Source organism: Leiobunum rupestre, chromosome 10 (assembly GCF_980474605.1).
Source record: "Leiobunum rupestre chromosome 10, qqLeiRupe1.1.hap1, whole genome shotgun sequence".
NCBI lineage: Eukaryota > Metazoa > Arthropoda > Arachnida > Opiliones > Sclerosomatidae > Leiobunum > Leiobunum rupestre.
In genome coordinates, this window is record NC_143393.1 from 12843612 (window position 1) to 12863792 (window position 20181).

A 20181-nucleotide genomic window follows, 5' to 3' on the forward strand; every position below is an offset into this window, starting at 1 on the left:
ATTTGCTATAACCGGTGATAATGGATTCCCCATTGCTAGGCCGTCTTTTTGTTTATAAATTTGGGAATTAAAGTCAAAATAAGTACTATTTAAACATAATTCCGAAAGCTTAAGAATTGTATTGATTTTACGTAGGCTTGTGTATGCCTATTTCAATTACTACTGCGTAGGATCTTTTCCTGGGTATTAAATCAACCGGCTTTTAATCCCAGATGTAAAGAAATGTGTTACAGACAATTAGCCAATGATACGCTTCGCGTTTTCTGACGTCATGGGTGCCGAGAAGTCTGGAAATTCGCCGAAGAACTCGATTTCCACCATTTCGACTCCTTTTTATAATAATTCAAAGACCACTTGACCGATTTTGATGAAATTTTCTGTACTTGCTATAAAATGTTTGCTCTTTCTAATGAACCATTAATTAGCCATAGCTAAAATTTCGTGCAACCAACACTTTAATTCATTTTACACAGCTACCACCATTAAATTGTAATAAAAGTCTTAGGAATTTTACTTTTGTTTTAGAGCTAAAAATATGCATGGTATGAAGTGTCCCGAGCAATAACGCTAAGAATATCAGAAAAAAACAAAATATTTAATTTATTATTTATTTTACTTTAAATAAAACTGCGGTGGGCAGACAACGAGAAAGCCAAAAAATTAGTATTATTATTGGTTTTACTCTTAAAAAATAACATATAGAGTGGACCCAAAGGAACTCGGGACATCCTATTTTTGAAGGAAAATAAACAGAATGTTTAGAAGCATTTGCGATGGACGACGCTGGGTCCGGATTCGTCGTACTCTTGCTTAGAAATCCACATCTGTTGGAAAGTGGACAACGACGATAGGATTGATCCTCCGATCCAAACCGAGTATTTCCTCTCGGGTGGCGCGATGATCTTTATTTTCATGGTGCTCGGGGCTAAGGCCGTGATTTCCTTTTGAATCCGATCGGCGATTCCGGGGTACATGGTGGTTCCTCCGGAGAGGACGGTGTTAGCGTACAGGTCCTTACGAATATCGACGTCGCACTTCATGATCGAGTTGTAAGTGGTTTCGTGGATGCCGCATGACTCCATACCCAAGAAAGATGGCTGGAACAGAGCTTCCGGGCAACGGAACCTTTCGTTTCCGATGGTGATGACTTGCCCGTCGGGTAACTCGTACGATTTCTCCATCGACGAGGATGACGCCGCGGTGGCCATTTCCGGTTCAAAATCCAAGGCTACGTAACAGAGCTTTTCTTTTATGTCTCTGACGATTTCTCGCTCAGCTGCGATAATAAAAACAAGACTGTTAGAACAGCACAAATGTTTAAATAGTGTTGGACCAAATAACCGATAGTATGGATACCCATTTATTCCGTTCGCCCTGTTAACTTTTAGAATTTTTTAAGCACCATCTATCCCCTCCACTTCGTCAAAAACGGTTTCACATATCGATTAAGAAACCGGCCGATCTTTTAGTTAACAAATTAATCGTAAAAAACCTCTAATATGGACGCGAGCCGCTACGGTTAGTTTCTACCGATTAAAATCATTAAAACCGGTTTATTTAGACGCGAACTAGTAATTATCAAGTACGCTTATACCCAAGGAATCACACATGCCTAAGTCAACTTTGGAATTGCGAAGCCAATTAAGGGTGACCGTGTTAAATCGGTAATGATGTCGATAACAAGATTATCCATAATCAACGCAAGTACTTACCGGTTGTGGTGAAAGAGTATCCACGTTCGGTAAGGATCTTCATGAGGTAATCGGTCAAGTCTCGTCCAGCAAGATCCAGACGCAGGATGGCGTGAGGGAGGGCGTATCCTTCGTAGATTGGTACGGTGTGAGACACACCGTCTCCGGAATCCAGGACGATGCCGGTGGTACGACCAGAAGCGTACAAGGATAGGACAGCTTGGATGGCAACGTACATGGCTGGGGTGTTAAAAGTTTCGAACATGATCTGCGTCATCTTCTCCCTGTTGGCCTTGGGGTTCAAGGGTGCCTCGGTCAAGAGGACGGGGTGTTCTTCGGGAGCTACTCTCAATTCGTTGTAGAAGGTGTGATGCCAGATCTTCTCCATGTCATCCCAGTTCGTGACGATGCCGTGCTCGATCGGGTATTTCAAGGTGAGGATACCCCTTTTGCTTTGGGCTTCATCTCCAACGTAAGAGTCTTTTTGTCCCATCCCAACCATGACGCCCTTAAGATTGGAATTTTATTACGAAAATTTAAAACTATTAATCTTACAGCCATAAAGCCCTATCTTTCGGGAAAATGTTGACACCAATTTTAGAACGGGAAGAGCTACGGTCCCGACCGTGCAAACGTTTGAGCTTTGCGCAAGCGTAGCAACGGCGAAAGACAAACGCTAAAACATTATCAGGTCTAATATGGATTTTCGAGAGTTAGAGGCCACCGTCTCGACGGTTTTGTCATAGCTTAAACCTATCTTTAAAAGTTTATTTAATTAAGTTAACGTACCTGATGTCTGGGTCGTCCAACTATGGATGGAAACACCGCTCTGGGAGCGTCATCTCCGGCGAAACCGGCTTTGCACATTCCGGAACCATTGTCCACAACGATAGCGGCAACTTCGTCGTCACACATGTTGTATTATTTCTATTGAAAATTAAATAACGAAATCCGTAACTAATAACTAAACCGTATCCACAACGTAACCACTGGATGAAGTTTTTACTTCTCCGTTTTTAAGACTAGTTTTTATCAATAATGACACAAAAAAGGTTAAGCTTTGGCATTTTAACATGGTGAAAACCAGAGTAGAGTTATTTTATAACCGGGAGTACAGTTATCTACACAATAAAAACCGGAATCATTAATATACAGGCTAAATATCAGCCTTTAACCACAGACTGGGACAGAGGAACCATGATTATATTGCTATACTGCAGAGCGGTAAAACCGTTTAACCAATTCCTATAAACTAACGCGACATTAATAACGACAAGAATTCTATAAACGGTCATACCCAGTTGTTCAGCCACGGAGACACGAATAAACCACGTCTAGAAAAGCCCCAACGGATGAATGAATGCCCATGCAGTTCAGTCTATTGGTTTTGTACTAAACGATCGGTGACGTAGATGATCGTAAAACCACAACTCAACATTTCCCGCCCCCTCCCTCCCGTGTGAGATTTTTTTTGGTCTAAAACGGAAATTCCCTCGCTGGAGTAAAAAAAATGCTAATAAGTACAACTTATCAAAGAACCCTCGCAGGGGGGTGCAGTCTGTGGACGCACTAAAAAAGCGAAATAGCGCTTCCAAAAAATATAATTTTTTTGATATTTGGCCTTAAATATTCGCGCGGCTAAAACTAACTTGAACGCGGGGAGAGGAATCGAAACGGTGGTTTTCCTACTTCGTTTGCGGTCTCGCGCGGAGAGAACGTTGGTATAATAACCACCGACCGTAGTTAGATCGTTTAACATTTTCTTCTATTCGGCCTAATTTCAATTTCGTCATAAAAAGAAATGGACTGGCAGTGATATTAAATCTTGTTTTTCGCCCCTGCGCGCCCGATTTCATTTGGAGACTTCATGATTACTTAAGACCCAGTCACGCCTCTATTTCCTTATAAGGAGAATGGATAGACATAAGAGCCAATTTCAGAGCAACATAATTGAGATGCTCCAGTTCGATCGCAGCCAACGCATGGCTGCGTTTAGTAACGCTCAACGGACTTACCGCAGACATTGAATCCGGATTCACACTGAACGCTGTTTCAAATTTTGGGTTTGACGTCACGTTTCCCGTCCGTTGAGCAACGAAATCATCGGCTGTAAGGGCAGGTTTTTTCGTTGCTCAACGGTCACGTGCGGGGTTGGACATAAGGATGTATTTTTTAGTAGTCAGCCTGACTAGTGAGCCACCTACCTTAATTAATTTTAATAGTCACTGACAATTGGGGGTAAAAAGAGGGGTATAAAAACAAGAAGGGCAGCCAAAATTTTGCTTTACCCGTTAGAGTTAAAATATGAGTTTAATATCACTTAAGTGAGACTAGCCGTGACAGACGATATTTTACAAAATTAACAACAAGCGCTAAAATCGTTGAACAAGATCCTACGCGACGTTTAGCATCGGTTTCAACATAAATATTGTCGTCGCTACCAGCAGCGTTGGTGGTACCTGCAACAGTTGCTGAGATTTCATCCATCATAATCATATCCTCGATCATAACCCTCCAATACGCGCCATTGCGTACTTCAAAAGGTCCTTACGCTTGTGGCTTTCAAACGGTAATAGGCCTACAGTCGGTAATGGTCCAATTGCGCAGTTCCCATTTCTTCAATTTGCGTGGTTTTCTCATTTAAGCGGTTTCCTCCCATTAGCGCATATGCAATTGTGCGGTTTTCCAATTGCGAGAGTTTCACTTGCGCAGTTTCTCATTTCCGCAGTTTTACATTTACGCTTTTTCCACTTGCGCAGATATTTTCCACTTGCGCGGTTTCCCATTTTCGCGGTTTTCATGGCTTAAATATTATATATTAAGCCTTTTTGCCTTGGAAAAAGGTATTTCATGTCGTTTTTACACACAATCTGTGTGTATTAGTCTCACGTACAGTGTAGCCGTTGCCGCCGATGCCGCCGTGTTGACCTGAAGTAACTAATAAGTGTGACACTTATCGGAGTAATACGCGATGCTTACAACGTTGACCTGAAGTAACTAATAAGTGTGACACTTATCGCAGGCCGTTCTAATATGACCAAAAGTAACAAATTAGTGCGACACTTATCGGAGTATTATGCTTACAACGTATGACCCGAAGTAACAAATAATTGTGACGCTTATTGGAGTATTATGCTTACAACGTATGACCCGAAGTAACAATTAAGTGTGACACTTATCTTAGGCCGTTCTAATATGACCAAAAGTAACAAATACGTGTGACACTTATCGGAGTAATACGCGATGCTTACAACGTATGACCTGAAGTAACAAATAAGTGTGATCCGAAGTAAAAAAAAAGTGTGATCAGAAGCAAAAGAAATCTTCGATGCTTTCAAATTATGAATAGAAGTAACAAATAAGTAAATAGGTGTTAATACAATTATGTGTGGCCGTGGATATATATTGGTTATATCACCGGCGTTGTAGGTTGCTGTGAATAACTCAAACAAACTTAACACATTAGAAGGATTGTGTGTATTCTGACCGTCGTACGTCTTGTTTTGTCATAAATTTGTATAGCATCCAGTGGAACTGCTAGTGTATAGGTTTTATGTTTGGTCGTGCTGTAAATACCAATAATTTTATTGTTTTCTATGGTAAAATATTGTTCGCTGAACGATTCTCTTGGGTATATATCTTCAGTGGCAGCTTAAGAAGGCTGGGTCCCCGGGGCGGCGGCAGTGTTTTGTGACACCCCCCAGGACCGTTCAGAAGTTTTCACGTCCGTCTTCTTCAAGTTTAATCGTTCTGATATGCCCCCCCCCCCTATCGAGCTTCTCCGGTGGCACCCCTCACCCCCCCCCCTTACGCCGCCACTGTATATGTTTAGTCAAAAAAAAATCGTAGGTTCATGGCCTTTCGGCTAGCATGAAAATGTAGTATCTGTTACGCTGCACTGTGAATAAATTTCTCGGCTCGAAGGAATAAATGCAGCTGCACTTTGGAGAGCAAATATCTTTTCATTGGCAGTCCATGGCTCCTGTATGAAAGCGACGTCGAAGCTCTATTTGGCAAACCTTCTGCAGAGTACAGCAGAGGCTGCCTTGTAGTGGTATAGATTGATCTGCAGCACCTTCAAACTCAGGTTTTAGGTGGGGTTAACTTGGTTGCTGGCCAGTTCTGCCAAGCCGTACCCAGTGGAAGATGTGGAGGCCACATCACTCCCACCGGCCCGACTAGCGTCCCCAGCCTGCCCTCCTGTTGCTCCCTCCATATGAGCATCCTCCTTGATCTCGTCGATATCCGACAAGTTAATAGCCTTAAGGTCCTCTGCGAGAGTTTCCTCCCCAGATTCCCCAGTGGCTAGAATATCGTCTTCCATCTCCGAGATCTCAGATTGTTCCATATTCGGCGAAGAGCCCTCCAGGTTGGTCGGGTTCTTCGAGCTGCCTGAGCTTGGATCAAAGAGTATCTTGAAGAAACCCCTGTCCAAGCCGGTTTCAGCTCTAAAACCTGCTTCCCCGATGGCCTTGATCGACTCTCCATCCATCTGAAAAATCCAGCGGATGGCAGTCGGGACCTCAGACTTATTGACAATCTTCCAGCATTGCGTATTCAACGCCCTGTTGAAAGTCTTAAGTTTGCGTAGAAGGACATTAGCGTCCTTCGTATACACATCCATGGTGCGGAAGACGACCTTGAATGGTTTCGGCAGGTCTGTTACCTTCATTACTGAAAGTAATGACCCACCAGGAACCAACTCCTTCTGGTCAAACTCCTTCCCCAACCATTCTGCAGTAGACACATCCTTACACAGGTAGTGTACTGCGCCTCCTTCCAGCTTAATACTCCAGAATCGAGGTAGAGGGTCCCCCAAGGGTATCCCATCTATCCTCTCAAGAATCATTCGCTGGATGATGCCCATCTCTTCTTCAGAGATGGTTTTCATGCATGGGATAGCCATCAATAGTGAATGCCATCTTTATGGAGTTTAAAGTCTCACTATAGGTCTGGTCGTGGACCTTAGACCATTTGGAGACCAGAGACTGGGAGTCCGGAGTTTCGCCCCCCCACTTGGTCTCTTGCCTTGCGTAGGAGGGGGGTCTTCCTTATTGGAGACCTCCCCTGACCTTTGCTTTTCCCGGTGGCGTCGATTTCGCCTTTGGTTTTTATTGAGGGACGTTTCCCCATAGATCCCTTGCTTCGCCAGCTGGATCTTGCCAGAGGCAGACCCTTGAAGGCTAGGCCGGGTTCTATTTGGGGACAGTCCCTCTTGCTAAAGGGTGGGTTCTTTCGAGCCCTCCCATTGTTTTGGGTCGGGTCCTCTCGAACCCTCGCCCTGCTTTGGGTTGAATCCTTTCGAACTCTCCCCTTGCTTAAGGCCGGGTTCTTTCGAACCCTTGCCCTGTTTTTGTTTTTTTTTTTGTTTTTTGGTCCCACGAGAAAAGAGGAAAGTAAAAGGTCACCGCCCTTAATCCTCTGTCCGGAGGGCTAATTACAACGGGGTTTCGCCTGGTTCCCCGAGGGGATCGTTCATGATTCCGTATTTTCGCTTCCCCGGTACCATGCAACCCTCAGCACGATACCTTACACCTTGGCTTAAGGAAGCAGCAGAGCCTTAGTAGGCCAGCATGGAGGGTTGCCCCTCCACCTGTTACTCCCTTCCACCATGAAGAGGTACTAGGTTGCAGTTTATGGAAGGGTACGTCATGGTTTACTATACAATATTTACGTCATGAGAATCCGAACTAATGGGGGAAAACTGTGCTAATGGTAATCTGCGCAAATAAGAAAACTGTGGAAATGAAGAACTGCTCAAATGAGAAAACTGCGGAAACGGAAAAGTTTGGAAATTATAAAATTTGCGCAAATAGTAAACTGCGCTATTGAGGAACTGCGCAAAAGCACAGCCGCACAAATTTGCCACTACGCAAATAGGAAAAGTGCAAATGGGAGCCGTGGAAATGGGAACTGCGCATACGGACCCTAACCCTACCATCTGGTAATACGTTACTTATCTAGTTTTCGACGGCAAACAAAAGAGGGCGTAGCGATGGCTTTCGTTCGTGAATGCATAGGCTAAAAAGCTATAATATATCTCTTACGAGAAAAGTAACGTACCTTCCGAGGCCCGACGCACTATCCATTGGCCGCAATTTTGGCGGAGGGGCTAGTCACTCCGCAAATCGGTGTACAAGCCAGTTCCTGTACGCGTAATATTTAGGATTTCGCAGAAGGGTAAGAAGAGTAACACTCAGTTTCTGTGGTGGCGAATACTTCGAGTCGAAGTAAAAACGTTTTTCCAAAGTGGCTGCCTGTGGACTTTCTAGCAGAGAAATTCTGGCTTGCAGAGGACAAAATCGGATTTACTCCTTTACACCTCCTTTTCCGAAGGAGGTAAAAGTGTATCTCTAATACCGCAGAACAAGTGAATAGATTATGGGGCAGAGTAATTCTCAGTCCCGGAACAGGCGAATAAAACGTTCTAGGCTAAAAAGACCACACTTTTAGTCCAAGAACAGGTGAAAAAAAAACCACTTATTGTCGTGTACGCGTAATCGGTGTACAGGCCATCTGACAGAAAATCGCGGATCTGTACACCACATCTGGGCTCAAAAATTAATGAAATTGAAAATTTTAAAATGACATTGCGAAGAGATATTTTACTTATTGATAAATCATATTTTACCGATGACACAGTATTCGAATATCAACAAATAACGGTCTTCGCCACGCACTAATTCTTCTTCCCACACTTGTTTTGAAAAATCAACGGGAGACTGCGTAGGTACAGTTTTCAAGCTAGGGCTGGGCGAAAAGCACTTTTTTAGGTATTTGTCAAATATCAAATACTTCAAATTTTGAAAACCAACAGTCAAATCGATTTTTTCAAATGAACCAAATTTTAAAAGAGAAAGAGTACAGCCTGATCGACCAGATCCTTTAGAATACTATAACATGATTAAGCCACTCTCCCTATTAAATATTATCGTTCCTTTAAAATTTAATTTACATCCCTTTTAAATTACTCCTCTTTCAAATGTATGCTTTTTTTAGAATGAAAATACTTAAATCAAATTGCTGATGATATAATCATGGGACCAGTGTTTTGTGTTCAAGATCAGATTATAAGCTACAAACTTCTTTTAAATAATTCCAAAGTTCAATTTATAATTTTTATATATTGGTTTATCAATGTTCTTTTCTTCAATTTATGTAATTTGCTCTTCGGTGTTTTGGGCATGCAGCCGCATGCTTAGCCTTTCCTCGGGGTGTTTGATCATAAAATTGTGCATAGATTACAAAATGCCATTCATAAGTGATCCGCTTGCATTTGCTCTAACATTGATTGAGATAAGTTGTTTAATTTTCCTTGGTTTTCAACAACTGATTGGGCTGCCTGGTCAAAGTTGTCGCTTTGCTCAGCCACCATCGGAGGTGCCTCATCAGGAAATTTCTTTGTTTTAATTTTACGCTCATGCTTTCTTTTAAATTTATTTGTAGGCCTATGGTCGCCACTGGCTGACAAAGCTGGAGAACAAACCTTCTCAAGCCATACCTGCGGGCTTAGCTTCAGAAGTAAAGGATTCTCACCTAATAATTGTAATACATAATAAGCTTGTAAATGTTTTAACACTATATTATTTCTTTAGAAACTATTTGATTAATTACTTTCAGAAATAATTGTGAAGCCGATTCGTGAAAGCAGGCTGTTTTCTTTAGAGGTTGCTTGTCAAAATGTGGAGCTAAATATTGTTTTGAATTATAACGGCGGGTAACTAGGTATGACATTATCTTTGACTTATATAACCTTTCTCTTCAGAGTTAAGTCAATAACGGCTTCAAAGGGTGTAACATTTTGGGGGTTCATGCTAAATTGGCCAGCATTATGGGTACCCACTAACTTTTAACCACTCGGGCCTTGTTGTGGACTTTTCGAAAGTATTATTTTGGCCTTTGGGAAATTGTTGACTTATTATAGTAATTACCCTATTTTTACATGCACTAAAATATAGATTTAAAACAATCTATCTGGAATGAGTCGACCCCGTCTGATCCACCAAAAATTCCATATAACGCTGTCGCTCCAATTAAACGGACAACACTTAATTCCAAATCTGTTAATTCTGGAATTTCGGATTTTTCACCACCGGTTTTTTCTCTTTTCTCATTCCAGGGCTTGTGTGTACTTTTTGACACGGCCCATCATATCAACCCACTTTTTCCTCACCCGCTGACCAGCTCTTATCGCTTCCTTAGCAACGGATGTCACCATTTCCGCTACTTCTGCCCAGGTAGCATCAATATCCGCGGTGGTCTGATACAATTTCATAATGCCCATTTCTCTAGTGATCAATTTATCTCTGGCCTCCAAACCACTGACCAGAGCCTCTACCTCTCTTTGGGAATATTTTGTTTGGCGCTCTTCACCACTTTTAAGTTTACCCATTGCGGTGTTGTAATAAAAAATTAAGCTAATATAAATACTATGCACTTTAAAATACACAATAAAAATGAACGATTAACCTATTAAGTTTTCAAAAATTAACTCAAAATAATAAAAATAACACTATATGACACAGTTAATAATCTTAAGAGTGAGGCCAGAAAACGCATTATTTCACAAATTGCGCCAAAAAGGTACGAAAGATTCGATCCGAATAAGTATGCACCCGAAAGAGAAGTGATCAACACCTCGCTATTACATTACACAGTAAGTCTTAAATATTTTTAACTAAGTGTAAAACATCCTTCACGTGATGAGATTTACTAAGAGCTTTTCACAAGACAGACTGCTTAACGGGCTTCATTGCCTATGGCAGTCAATCGCTAGGGCCATTCCACGAATAGCCCTCAGTATAAGATTTCCCAAAAGAGACATACAAATAAAAAAATAAATTATATTTTATATGATTACATCTAAAGTCACAGTTAGCTCCGCCAAGAAATAAAAGAAAAGTCAGCATCCTTTACTAACCAAAGGAGTAAAGATTTTTAAAAAGCTATCTGCCTTTTAAATTCCTAGGATTTTTTCTGGATAATGCTACCGTTCCCTCCTAGTCCCTTTGAAGCGGTAGCCCTTTCATACTCCCAATTCTGTTCCTTACCCCCTGCATTCAATTAGTGGTATGCTGTTGGGGTGGCGGAGTGGTTAGCACCATAGATAAAGAAGGAAGGGGAGAGATATTTAGAAAGGGGGCGATGTAAACTCGACGGTAGAGAGAAGCTCGTACACTAACGCGCATCGCCGTTGCGCATCGTCATAATATGTGAGAATTTGAAACTTTGACCCACAGTGAAAGCTTGGATTACCAATAGTAGTGCCTACCTGGATATATCACTCTAGCGTTCCGCGTGCATTTCCCAAATGTTTGTTACGGGTTCTGCCTTTGTAAAAGGCTTCGTGTTACGGGAGTTTCAGAAAAGTCATTTACTTGTCAGGTTTTTCCAAGTGATATATCCAGGTAGGCACAACTATTGTTAATCCAAGGTGAAAGAGACGTCTCGGCTGTGGTTCTGCCACGTGTCTATAGGTTTTTTAAATAAAATGGTTTACCACACAAAGTGCTGCTATAAAAATTGCAATAGCAACACTAGATATACTAGTCAAGAAATTAAATTTATACCATATAGAATTATAACTTACTTTTAGTTCTATATTAAATTTATTACCGATTCTACCGAACTTTGGTAAGCAGTTTCCATAAACCGCAAACGAACTGAGAAAGCTCTCTCTTGACTGTGTCGTAGTTGCGCACAACGATGCGCGTTATTGTACAAGATTCAGTCGGTAACCATGGTAGCCATATGACGCGAAGAGCCACTTCGTAAAAAGGGGAAATACATTGAAATTCGCCTTCAACATCTCTCCCCTTCCTTCTTTCTCTATGTTAGCACTTTCGCCTCGCAGCAAGAGGAGCCGGGTTCGATCCCAGATTGTGGCACTGGGTGAAAACTCGGAACCACTCCTTTTGCGTTGAGTTTGCAAGTTATCTCCCCACTGGCTTATGGGGTTTTCCCCCGAGCTCTTCGGTTTCCCCTTCCATAAAACTTGTTGAGGTTAAACGGTAAAAGTTAGTGTAGAGAGCTGTTGGCTCGATCGCGTGGCATGCAGGGTTTGCCACCACCCTCATACGCCTTGTAACACTCGGTTTTCACTGGGTGATTTTTGTGCGATTTTCGTATTTTTTTGCGGTAAAAAAATATTTCCTGTTATTTTTGCGAAATTCGTGTTTTTGCGACGCGGGTCCTATTTCTCTTTTTGCGATATATATTTTGCTGCTTTTTTTCCGTAGACGTAGACCAATCATATCCAGTCTTCTAGTCACGTGATTTAGGAAACCGAGGGAACGCGTGTGTTTACCTTTCTCAAGTCGCCATTTTGAAATTTCGAGATAAGACCTATAGGCTTAGCTCTTCGATCTGATACAGTATATCATCAGCGGTCTGCACCCTGCAGTGTATTAAATTAAAATTACAAAAGTTAATGCTGAAGCTTTTGTAGAAGAGATTAGAAAATACCCATATCTTTGGGATAAGAAAAACTCGAGCTACAAAGATGTAATCATGAAAGACCCAGAATCGTCTAGTGTATTGTTTTTTTCCCCAACTTCGATACAACCCCTGTAGCAAATTAGAGTCGGGCCGACGTCGGCAAAAGGTACTAGAGACTAAAGTCGGCCGACGGTCGGCCGACCTTTGGATTTAGGGTCGAAATGTCCTAGGGGTAAAAGGGTCGGCCGACCACAAAACGTCGACTCTTTACCGCCTTTTAATAGACCTAAGAACCGACTTACTTTTTGATAATTTATGAAAATGACCACATAAAACCGTAAACATAGCTATATGAATAGCTATTTATATGTATGTAGTTGGTCAAGTCCCATGAACGGGAGTGAAACAATGAGTCAATCGGAAAGCTCTTGAATCTAGAGTACAGAGTTCTAGAGTTTCTTGAGGCTTAGTAAAAGTAACGAATAAATCTTCATTTATAAAATCTTAGCCTAACATATTTAGCTATACGAATGTAACCTACTTGAGCTGAGAGATTTTTAATAAGGAATCATTCTTAGATTGAATATATAATCTTTTTCGAAAAAATATAATACAGAAAAGAAGTTATTTTAAAAATATTTCAATTTGTTTTATTAAATCGCCAAAGTTTCACAGTTTTGAGCGATTAATTGGCAAAGCGCGACCTTAAATCGACTCTTTCTGCTACAGGGGTAATCATGAAATGTAAGGTCTATTTTAAGTCGGATAATGGTCGGCGTACCGACCATAAATAGTCCCAAAAAAGGATTTACGGTTTTAGCGTCGAAAAACGTTCGGACGTTTTTAGGTCGGCATTTGGTCGTCGACTATAAAGCGACTTTTCGACCGTAGCCCGACCCTAAAACGACTTCATGTGCTACAGGGGAATAAGTAAACTTTAAGGGTATTAATAACTTCGACTCCATGTTTGTTTACAGACGAGATCCTTTTTATTGTTTTTTTTTAAACACGAGTCAGTTCTGTTCCGGTTCCGGATTCGAAATTAAAAAAAAATCGTTTCGCCCAGTGAAAACTCACAAGCGAAAAACAAATTTTGGAAAACGGATTTTACGTTTTCCGCTCTTTTTGCGAAATTATATACGCAAAGAAAATCGCCCAGTGAAAACCGAGTGTAACCCGGCCACCTGAATTAATGACTTTAAAAGTCGCTTGTTGACTTAGGCCTAAGGTAGTTCCTTGGGTATTAGCCTAGCTGAGTATTATTACCGTTTGACAGCCACAAGCGTAAGGACCTTTTGAGGTACGTAATGGCGCGTATAAGAGGGTTATGATGGATGAAATCTCAGCAACTGTTGCTGGTACCACCAACGCTGCTGGTACTGACGACAATATTTATGTTGAGACCGATGCTAAACGTCACGTAGGATCTTGTTGAACGCTTTTGGCGCTTGTTGTTAATTTTGTAAAATATCGACTGTCATGGCGTCCGCAGCTAGCCTTTCTCCGTGCAGCGACGTCATGTGACCAGGTTTTGACATAAGACACTAGTCACGGTGTTTGACTACTAAAATAAATGCTCTAACTACTAAAAATAATCGAAATTTGGGGGCTCCCTAGTCAATTTGACTAGTGAAAAATTTACCTTAATATTCATAAACAATGACGAATATAGCGTATCATAAAATCATCATTCATCAATCCCATTTTATTTATTAGAAATTCACATCATGTAACGTAAGTAATAATAAACTCCTATTTTAATTCTGACGGGTAAAGCAAAATGATGGCTGCCCTTCTTGTTTTATACCCCTATTTTTACCCCCAATAGTTAGGCAGACTACTAAAAAAATATCCTTATGTGACCGTTGAGCAACGAAAAACCTGCTCTTACAGCCGACGACTTCGTTGCACAACGGACGGGTAACATCACTGAGAAAAATTTATATTGTATGAATTACAGAAAATATCTGGCAAACAATCATTTCAGAAATGTTCTGATTTCTTTACAGACATTTCCGAAATAAAGTTTTACAGTAACAAACTGTTTTTTGTTTTAAAGATAAAAACAAAATTTTCACTTACTGATTAATTATGTAAAAATTACAGATATTTGTATTGTAAATTTCACAGAACAAATATGTTAAATAAAAATGTAACGTTTTTTATAAAAAAAAAAAATTTCTGTACATATTAAAGAATGTTTTGTTTTAAAAACTGAACAACTTGTGTTTCTATAAAACGTACTTCTGTAAATATGGCATACCGTTCTGTAGGACAAACTGAACAACTTGTGTTTATATAAAAAGTACTTCTGTAAATATCGCATACATTTCTGTAGTACAAACTGAACAACTTGTGTTTTTATAAAACGTACTTCTGTAAATATGTCATACCGTTCTGTACGACAAACTGAAAAACTTGTGTTTTTATAAAACGTTCTTCTGTAAATATGTCATACATTTCTGTAGTACGTCTTATGTGTTGCAAAAAACGGAATTCTGTAAACATTACAGATAATTTCGGTAGAAAACACTCAGCCCAGATTTTCTGAAATACTTTGAATTCGGTTTTTTATGGAAACTTCTTTTGAAAAACGGACATTCCGTTGTGATAAAAAACCAAAATTCTGCAAATATTACAAAATATTGGATACAATTTTGAAAAAATCATTTATTCATGAGCCAATTTCCCAAAATTACTACAGGATTTTATTTTTAATTCATATCCAATCATATTGGGATATTTGGTTTATCAAAACAAGGATCTTAACGTTCATAACCTCTTTCGGATTCTCTGGATTTATCTTGGCGATGCATCTTAGTTTCTATAATATTGAAAATAAAATTAGTTAGCCTAAACCTTGCCCTCAATAATTTATGTTTAGTATAGTAGAGTCAGCCCGCATTCAAAGAAAGGACTTATTATACAAGAAAAGATTATTCCCTCTAAATGTTAATCCGGGTTGCCACAAAGTTTTCCCCGACTTTTCCAGGTTTTCCCGGACAGTCTAACACAATTTTCAGGGACCAATCAGTAGCGTAGCGGGGCGGCACTTATCAGTTCATGGTAACTGAAGCGACGGTCAATACTCCATTTTAAACTAGCTGGGACCAATGTACCTACTTTTATGAAATAACGTTCAAATCTTACAATTAAATTATTTTAAGTTAAACCATAATTTCTTTTGAAGTGGAAATTAAATATGAACAAGAGCACATAATATGCTGACGTTAGAAGGCTATAAAGAAGTTAAAGACAGTAAATCTAATGCATGTGGCCACCGGCCAGTGATGTTCGTTTTTCTACCCCTGTGAGAACAGGGTGAGAATCTGAGAGGAGGTGAGATGCACGAAACTTCATAAAGAGAGGAGCGTGAGAGGAGTTTCGGAGAGAGGAAATTGAAAGGAAGGATTTTACGATTTCCATAAACGGAAAAGAGTGTGAGATGAGATCAGATTTTTCAACAAAACTAGCGGGAGTGTGCGCGAGGTTAGATTAATTAGCGAAATTCGATGAGAGGAGATGAGATACAAAATTAGTTTACGGTGGTTAGAGGAGATGAGTTTGAGTTTAAAATTTTAGAAACGGGAATGAGTTGGAGTGAGAGTTATCATGAAATTTTGAAAAATGCCCATCACTGCCTAAAACTGACGCAGGGTTCATACAACCATAGGCAAACCGATTTCCCTGATATTTCCCGTCTTTCCATTGATACGTGGTCGATCTCGAGTCGAACATTCATTAAACCTTTAGGCAAGTACAGGGAGTGTCACACTTTTTAGAAATTATCTCACTTTTGTTATTAACTATAATTATCAGACATGGGTGAGGCGGCAGCTTTTTTTCTATGTCACTAATAGGAGTTCCAGCCTAAAATATATGAATAATAATAATAATAATAATAATAACTTAATAATTTCATATAATTCACGGCACAACTTGTTCTTTCAATAAAGCCCCACTTTTTCCCCAGATCCCTAAGTATGTTCGAAGAACTCGAAACTATTTGTCAATAAAAGTCCAAAATATTAGAAAATAATTCAATATTATTGTAGTACCGTCCAAAAGAAATAATTCAAACAATGTCATCTTCACGAGTTCTACTACAGTCGAACTATGGTTCCCAGAAAGCTTAGTATGGTTTGCACACTCTTTGCGTCTATGTCCGTCACGTGTTCTACTGCACCCATTCCCACATAGTAAAATTTAGCCAATGGTTTTACTTAATACAATAGGCGTTTCAATAAAATAATAAATAATAATTAATTAAGCTTGGTTTTAAATTAGAGCCTCACCACCTAAGCTCCAGTCTACGTCACTATTTACATTCCTTAACATATAAAACTCGAACATTAAAATCGTGCAACTTTAACTTACGCTGCTGGCGCCTCAGGTCGCGGGAATTTCTGGGCTTTGTTAACTCGCATCGAAACATTTCTGTTCTATTCATTACCGCGTATATATTACAGCCGTGTCTATTTTGGAACCGTTTCCGTGTGGAAATAGTCCTCGGCTATTTAAGCCCGTTTTCCGATCCAAAATAGCCGCTACCAGGCCTCTCGGCAAACGGACCTAAATAGCCGAGGACTATTTTCAAACGGACACCGTTTAAAACAGACATTACGGTATATTGCCTTTAATACTACTTTTATGTTAATCAAAATAAATTAATAATACTAACTATTAACAATAATAATGTTCTTCGGAAAAAATTGATGATTTCACTAAGCCTAAGAATGGAACAAAATGCCCAAGGAAGGCTTGCCTCGTCTTTTTTCGGGAGCGCTCCAAATTTTCGACACTAACTTCAGTCAGGAGTCATGACTCATAAGCAGCGTTACCATGTCAAAAAGCCGAAAATTATTTCACCCCTGATCGAAGATTATTAAAGTGTACCATGTACAAATTTTGAAACGAAAATTCCCACATGCTTAGATTTTTTTAACAAAAGATTTGAAGTTTTGAACCTGTTATATCTTATTCTAATGTGAATACAAGTTAACTTATGGGTTAGAATAATACAAAGAAATAACTGACAACTGACTCTGCAACTGCATTTCGTGAAGCCAATATAGAAATCGGATAACAAACTAGAACGGGTTTTTAAATTTGGTCGTGTGGTCCGATTAGAACTTTTAAAGAACCCTGCCTTTGGCCCATGCTTTTCATTTGGCTGGTAACGAAAGTTACACCATCAGCGCCACACTGGTGAACCATGGTCAACATTGATCACGCGCTATTCACGCTACAGTGGCCAACACATTCGTCGAAATTCCGCGAGCCAGGATTTTCCCCCTATAAACTGTACTATAACGTGTTCAGCGCCACGCTCGTTTTTACACACAATCCTAAGGATTTGTGTGTATTAGTCTCACGTACAGTGTAGCCGTTGCCGATGCCGCCGTGTCACGCATACCTCTTCAACGGTTAGGGCTAGAAGAGTCAATGATATCTCGTTCGAATGTACAGACATCGCCATTGATAGCCTTACATAAAGTTTTCAAATCGGAGCCCAAGAAGTTGGGCATTTGCCCAATTTACTATTTTCGGTGATTTCCTTTATGTCGTAGATATTTTCTTTAAAATTAAGTCCGATAACGTTAAAAAAAATATTATTGGATAGGTTAGGATTCAGTTAAACTACAACTTCGGTTATATCAGTAAATATTAAATTTAAGTATAGTTTTCGGGGTTATTTACCGGACCCCAATGTTCGCGGTTTTATATTTCCGCCTGAAAGTCGACATAACGTTCCTTAATTTAAGTCCGATTTTCATGAAAGTTATAATTTTGAATAGCTGTGGTTTACATTTAACCTAGAATTGCAAATACTTTCCTTAAATTTAATTCTAAGTAAGGTTTTTTGGGCAGCGTATACGGACCCCCGCAATTTCCAACGTTGTAAATCCGCGTGTTTATAGAGGTCTACGCGCCCGTTTCCCTCTGGCGTTTTTCAAGGCCGTTCAGAGTGGGACAATTCTTCCGAGGAGAGGTATATTTTGGCTCGCCAACTTGTTATATTGGCTTCAATGTAAAAACTATTCTAAAAAAATAATCCGCTAGGGGCGCTCAAATCATACATATAAATATTTAATTACACAAATTAAATAAATCTTGTGCACTAGAAAAATTCGTCGTCTACGTTATTTTAATTTTGGTAATTTTTGCGCAAGTTGCTAAACTGTAATTTTAACAAGTTGGCAAGCCAAAATATACCTCTCCTCGGAAGAATTGTCCCTAGTGGTTTTAATTTCTCGAGATGACCCTTAAAGATATCTCCGCAATTCAGAGTTATTTACTAAAAACGTAATCCCGGTTCAATCCCGCCCGGTATAAAATTTTAATTTTAATTAAAATAATTGAGACGAAACAACCGAGTTAATTTATCCAGAATAATATAAATTAAATAGTTACAATGTTCAGCGAGTTAGACGTACTAAAACAATGCACAATTGAATTTAACCCTATTTACAGAACAAGTTTATCATTTAAATATAATAAGAAGCAAATTTTAATGAAATAAATATCTACAGAGGGTATTTGTATTTTCCTCGCTTACGACATACTTGCCGCATATTTCACGCTCATTTTATTTCAACACTCGCCCTTGATGAAGATACCGTAGAATAGCAATATATTCGACATCTGGTAGTGGACGACTCGTAGACTTCCTGTTGACGTTATGACACATGCCGCATGAAAAAGACCAATACATCCAATTTCCAATATCATATAATGACTCGCACACCCAGGAAATCAATGACGGCATTAGGAATCGTAGATGTCCAAATATCCACACCAATAAAAAATGAATTAACAAGAAGCGAAAAACTTACCATTCACAAAGTACAGAAAGCCCCTTGACTAAATAATAAATGACCGCAGACAGAATAGTTAGGGCTCTTTATAAATAAAACAAACGAACCCAATTGATGAACTGCATTAAATATCTTAAACAGTCGAGAAAACGTTTAAAATAAATTACGAAGTAATTACGACCCAGTTAAAAACCCAGACCACTATGTAAACAACTCGATATTTTCTTCATAAATGAACTATTACCCTTGAAAACTAAAAAAGACTGAAAAAACGAAATAAATTACAAAAAACTAACGGGTTCTACCATTTAACCATTTTATCTGCTGACTGCGCTAAAACAAAATTGGACATTTAAATTTTCATACGTAAAATATTTAGACTTTAACAAGTTCACAAAAATTAAAAAACAAAGTTAAATAAACAATATATACAGATTGTATTAATCCGTTTAGTAAAAAAACCGCCTTATGATAATGGTTCCTTTACTTTAATATGTTCCTTAATTAAGCCAATGGCTCGGCGGTGAACTATCCGCAATGTAACAATGCGACCCGAGTTCAATTCCAGATCACGATCAAATTTTACATTAAAATACTAAAATATTTAATTAAATATAAAATTAATATAATTTATAAATATTTAATTAAATATAAGATTAATATAATTTATAAATATTTAATTAAATATAAGGTTAATATAATTTATAAATATTTAATTAAATATAAGATTAATATAATTTATAAACATTTAATTAAATATAAGATTAATATAATTTATAAATATTTAAAATGATGTAAAATAAATTATAGTACCTAACGTTATAACTTCGTAAAGGACTTTCGCCAAAGCTGTTTAGAAAAACACCGTAACTTGACAAGCCTTGGTGGCTGAGTGGTTAGAGTAAATCTCTTGCACGAGGCAGACCCAGTTTCGATTCCCGGCCGGCGCCAATAAATCGCATATTGATACCAAGACGAATACCGTGTACAATTGGTGGACCCCTGCCATTGTACGTTTACCCCTGTAGCACAATGCCTCCGAAAACGAGTCGGTTAGGGGTCTAACAGTCGTTTTGGAGTCGCAGTCGGCATTTCGACTCTTAGCCGACGATATGATTTTTTTTGAAAAATGTAGTCGAGATTGCGACTATTAAAATTACTTCGAAACAGAATACTGATTAGAGTCGGAAAATTAACGATTATTTAATTTTTAGAAAGATTCCGAAATTAAGTCG

The 20181-nt window shown here is 39.2% G+C and overlaps 1 protein-coding gene across 1 annotated transcript; it reads right to left on the reverse strand.

Moving 5' to 3' along the window:
• Window positions 1–689: 689 nt before the first annotated feature.
• Window positions 690–2626, reverse strand: LOC149923741 (actin 403-like). The gene is made up of 3 exons (XM_090161572.1): window positions 2481–2626; window positions 1713–2199; window positions 690–1276 (listed from the first exon to the last, which is right to left on the reverse strand). The coding sequence occupies exons 1-3, from the start codon at window positions 2604–2606 to the stop codon at window positions 759–761; spliced, it is 1131 nt and encodes a 376-aa protein (XP_090017698.1). The 5' UTR covers window positions 2607–2626; the 3' UTR covers window positions 690–758.
• Between the last annotated feature and the right edge of the window lie 17555 nt (window positions 2627–20181).

Bases quoted from the DNA above. Each gene is read 5' to 3' on its own strand.
- LOC149923741 (XM_090161572.1), bottom strand. From the start codon at position 2,606: ATGTGTGACGACGAAGTTGCCGCTATCGTTGTGGACAATGGTTCCGGA. The intron at 2,200-2,480 runs GTACGTTAACTT...TCCAATCTTAAG, and splicing joins TTGGACGACCCAGACATCAG to GGCGTCATGGTTGGGATGGG. The intron at 1,277-1,712 runs GTAAGTACTTGC...TTATTATCGCAG, and splicing joins ATACTCTTTCACCACAACCG to CTGAGCGAGAAATCGTCAGA.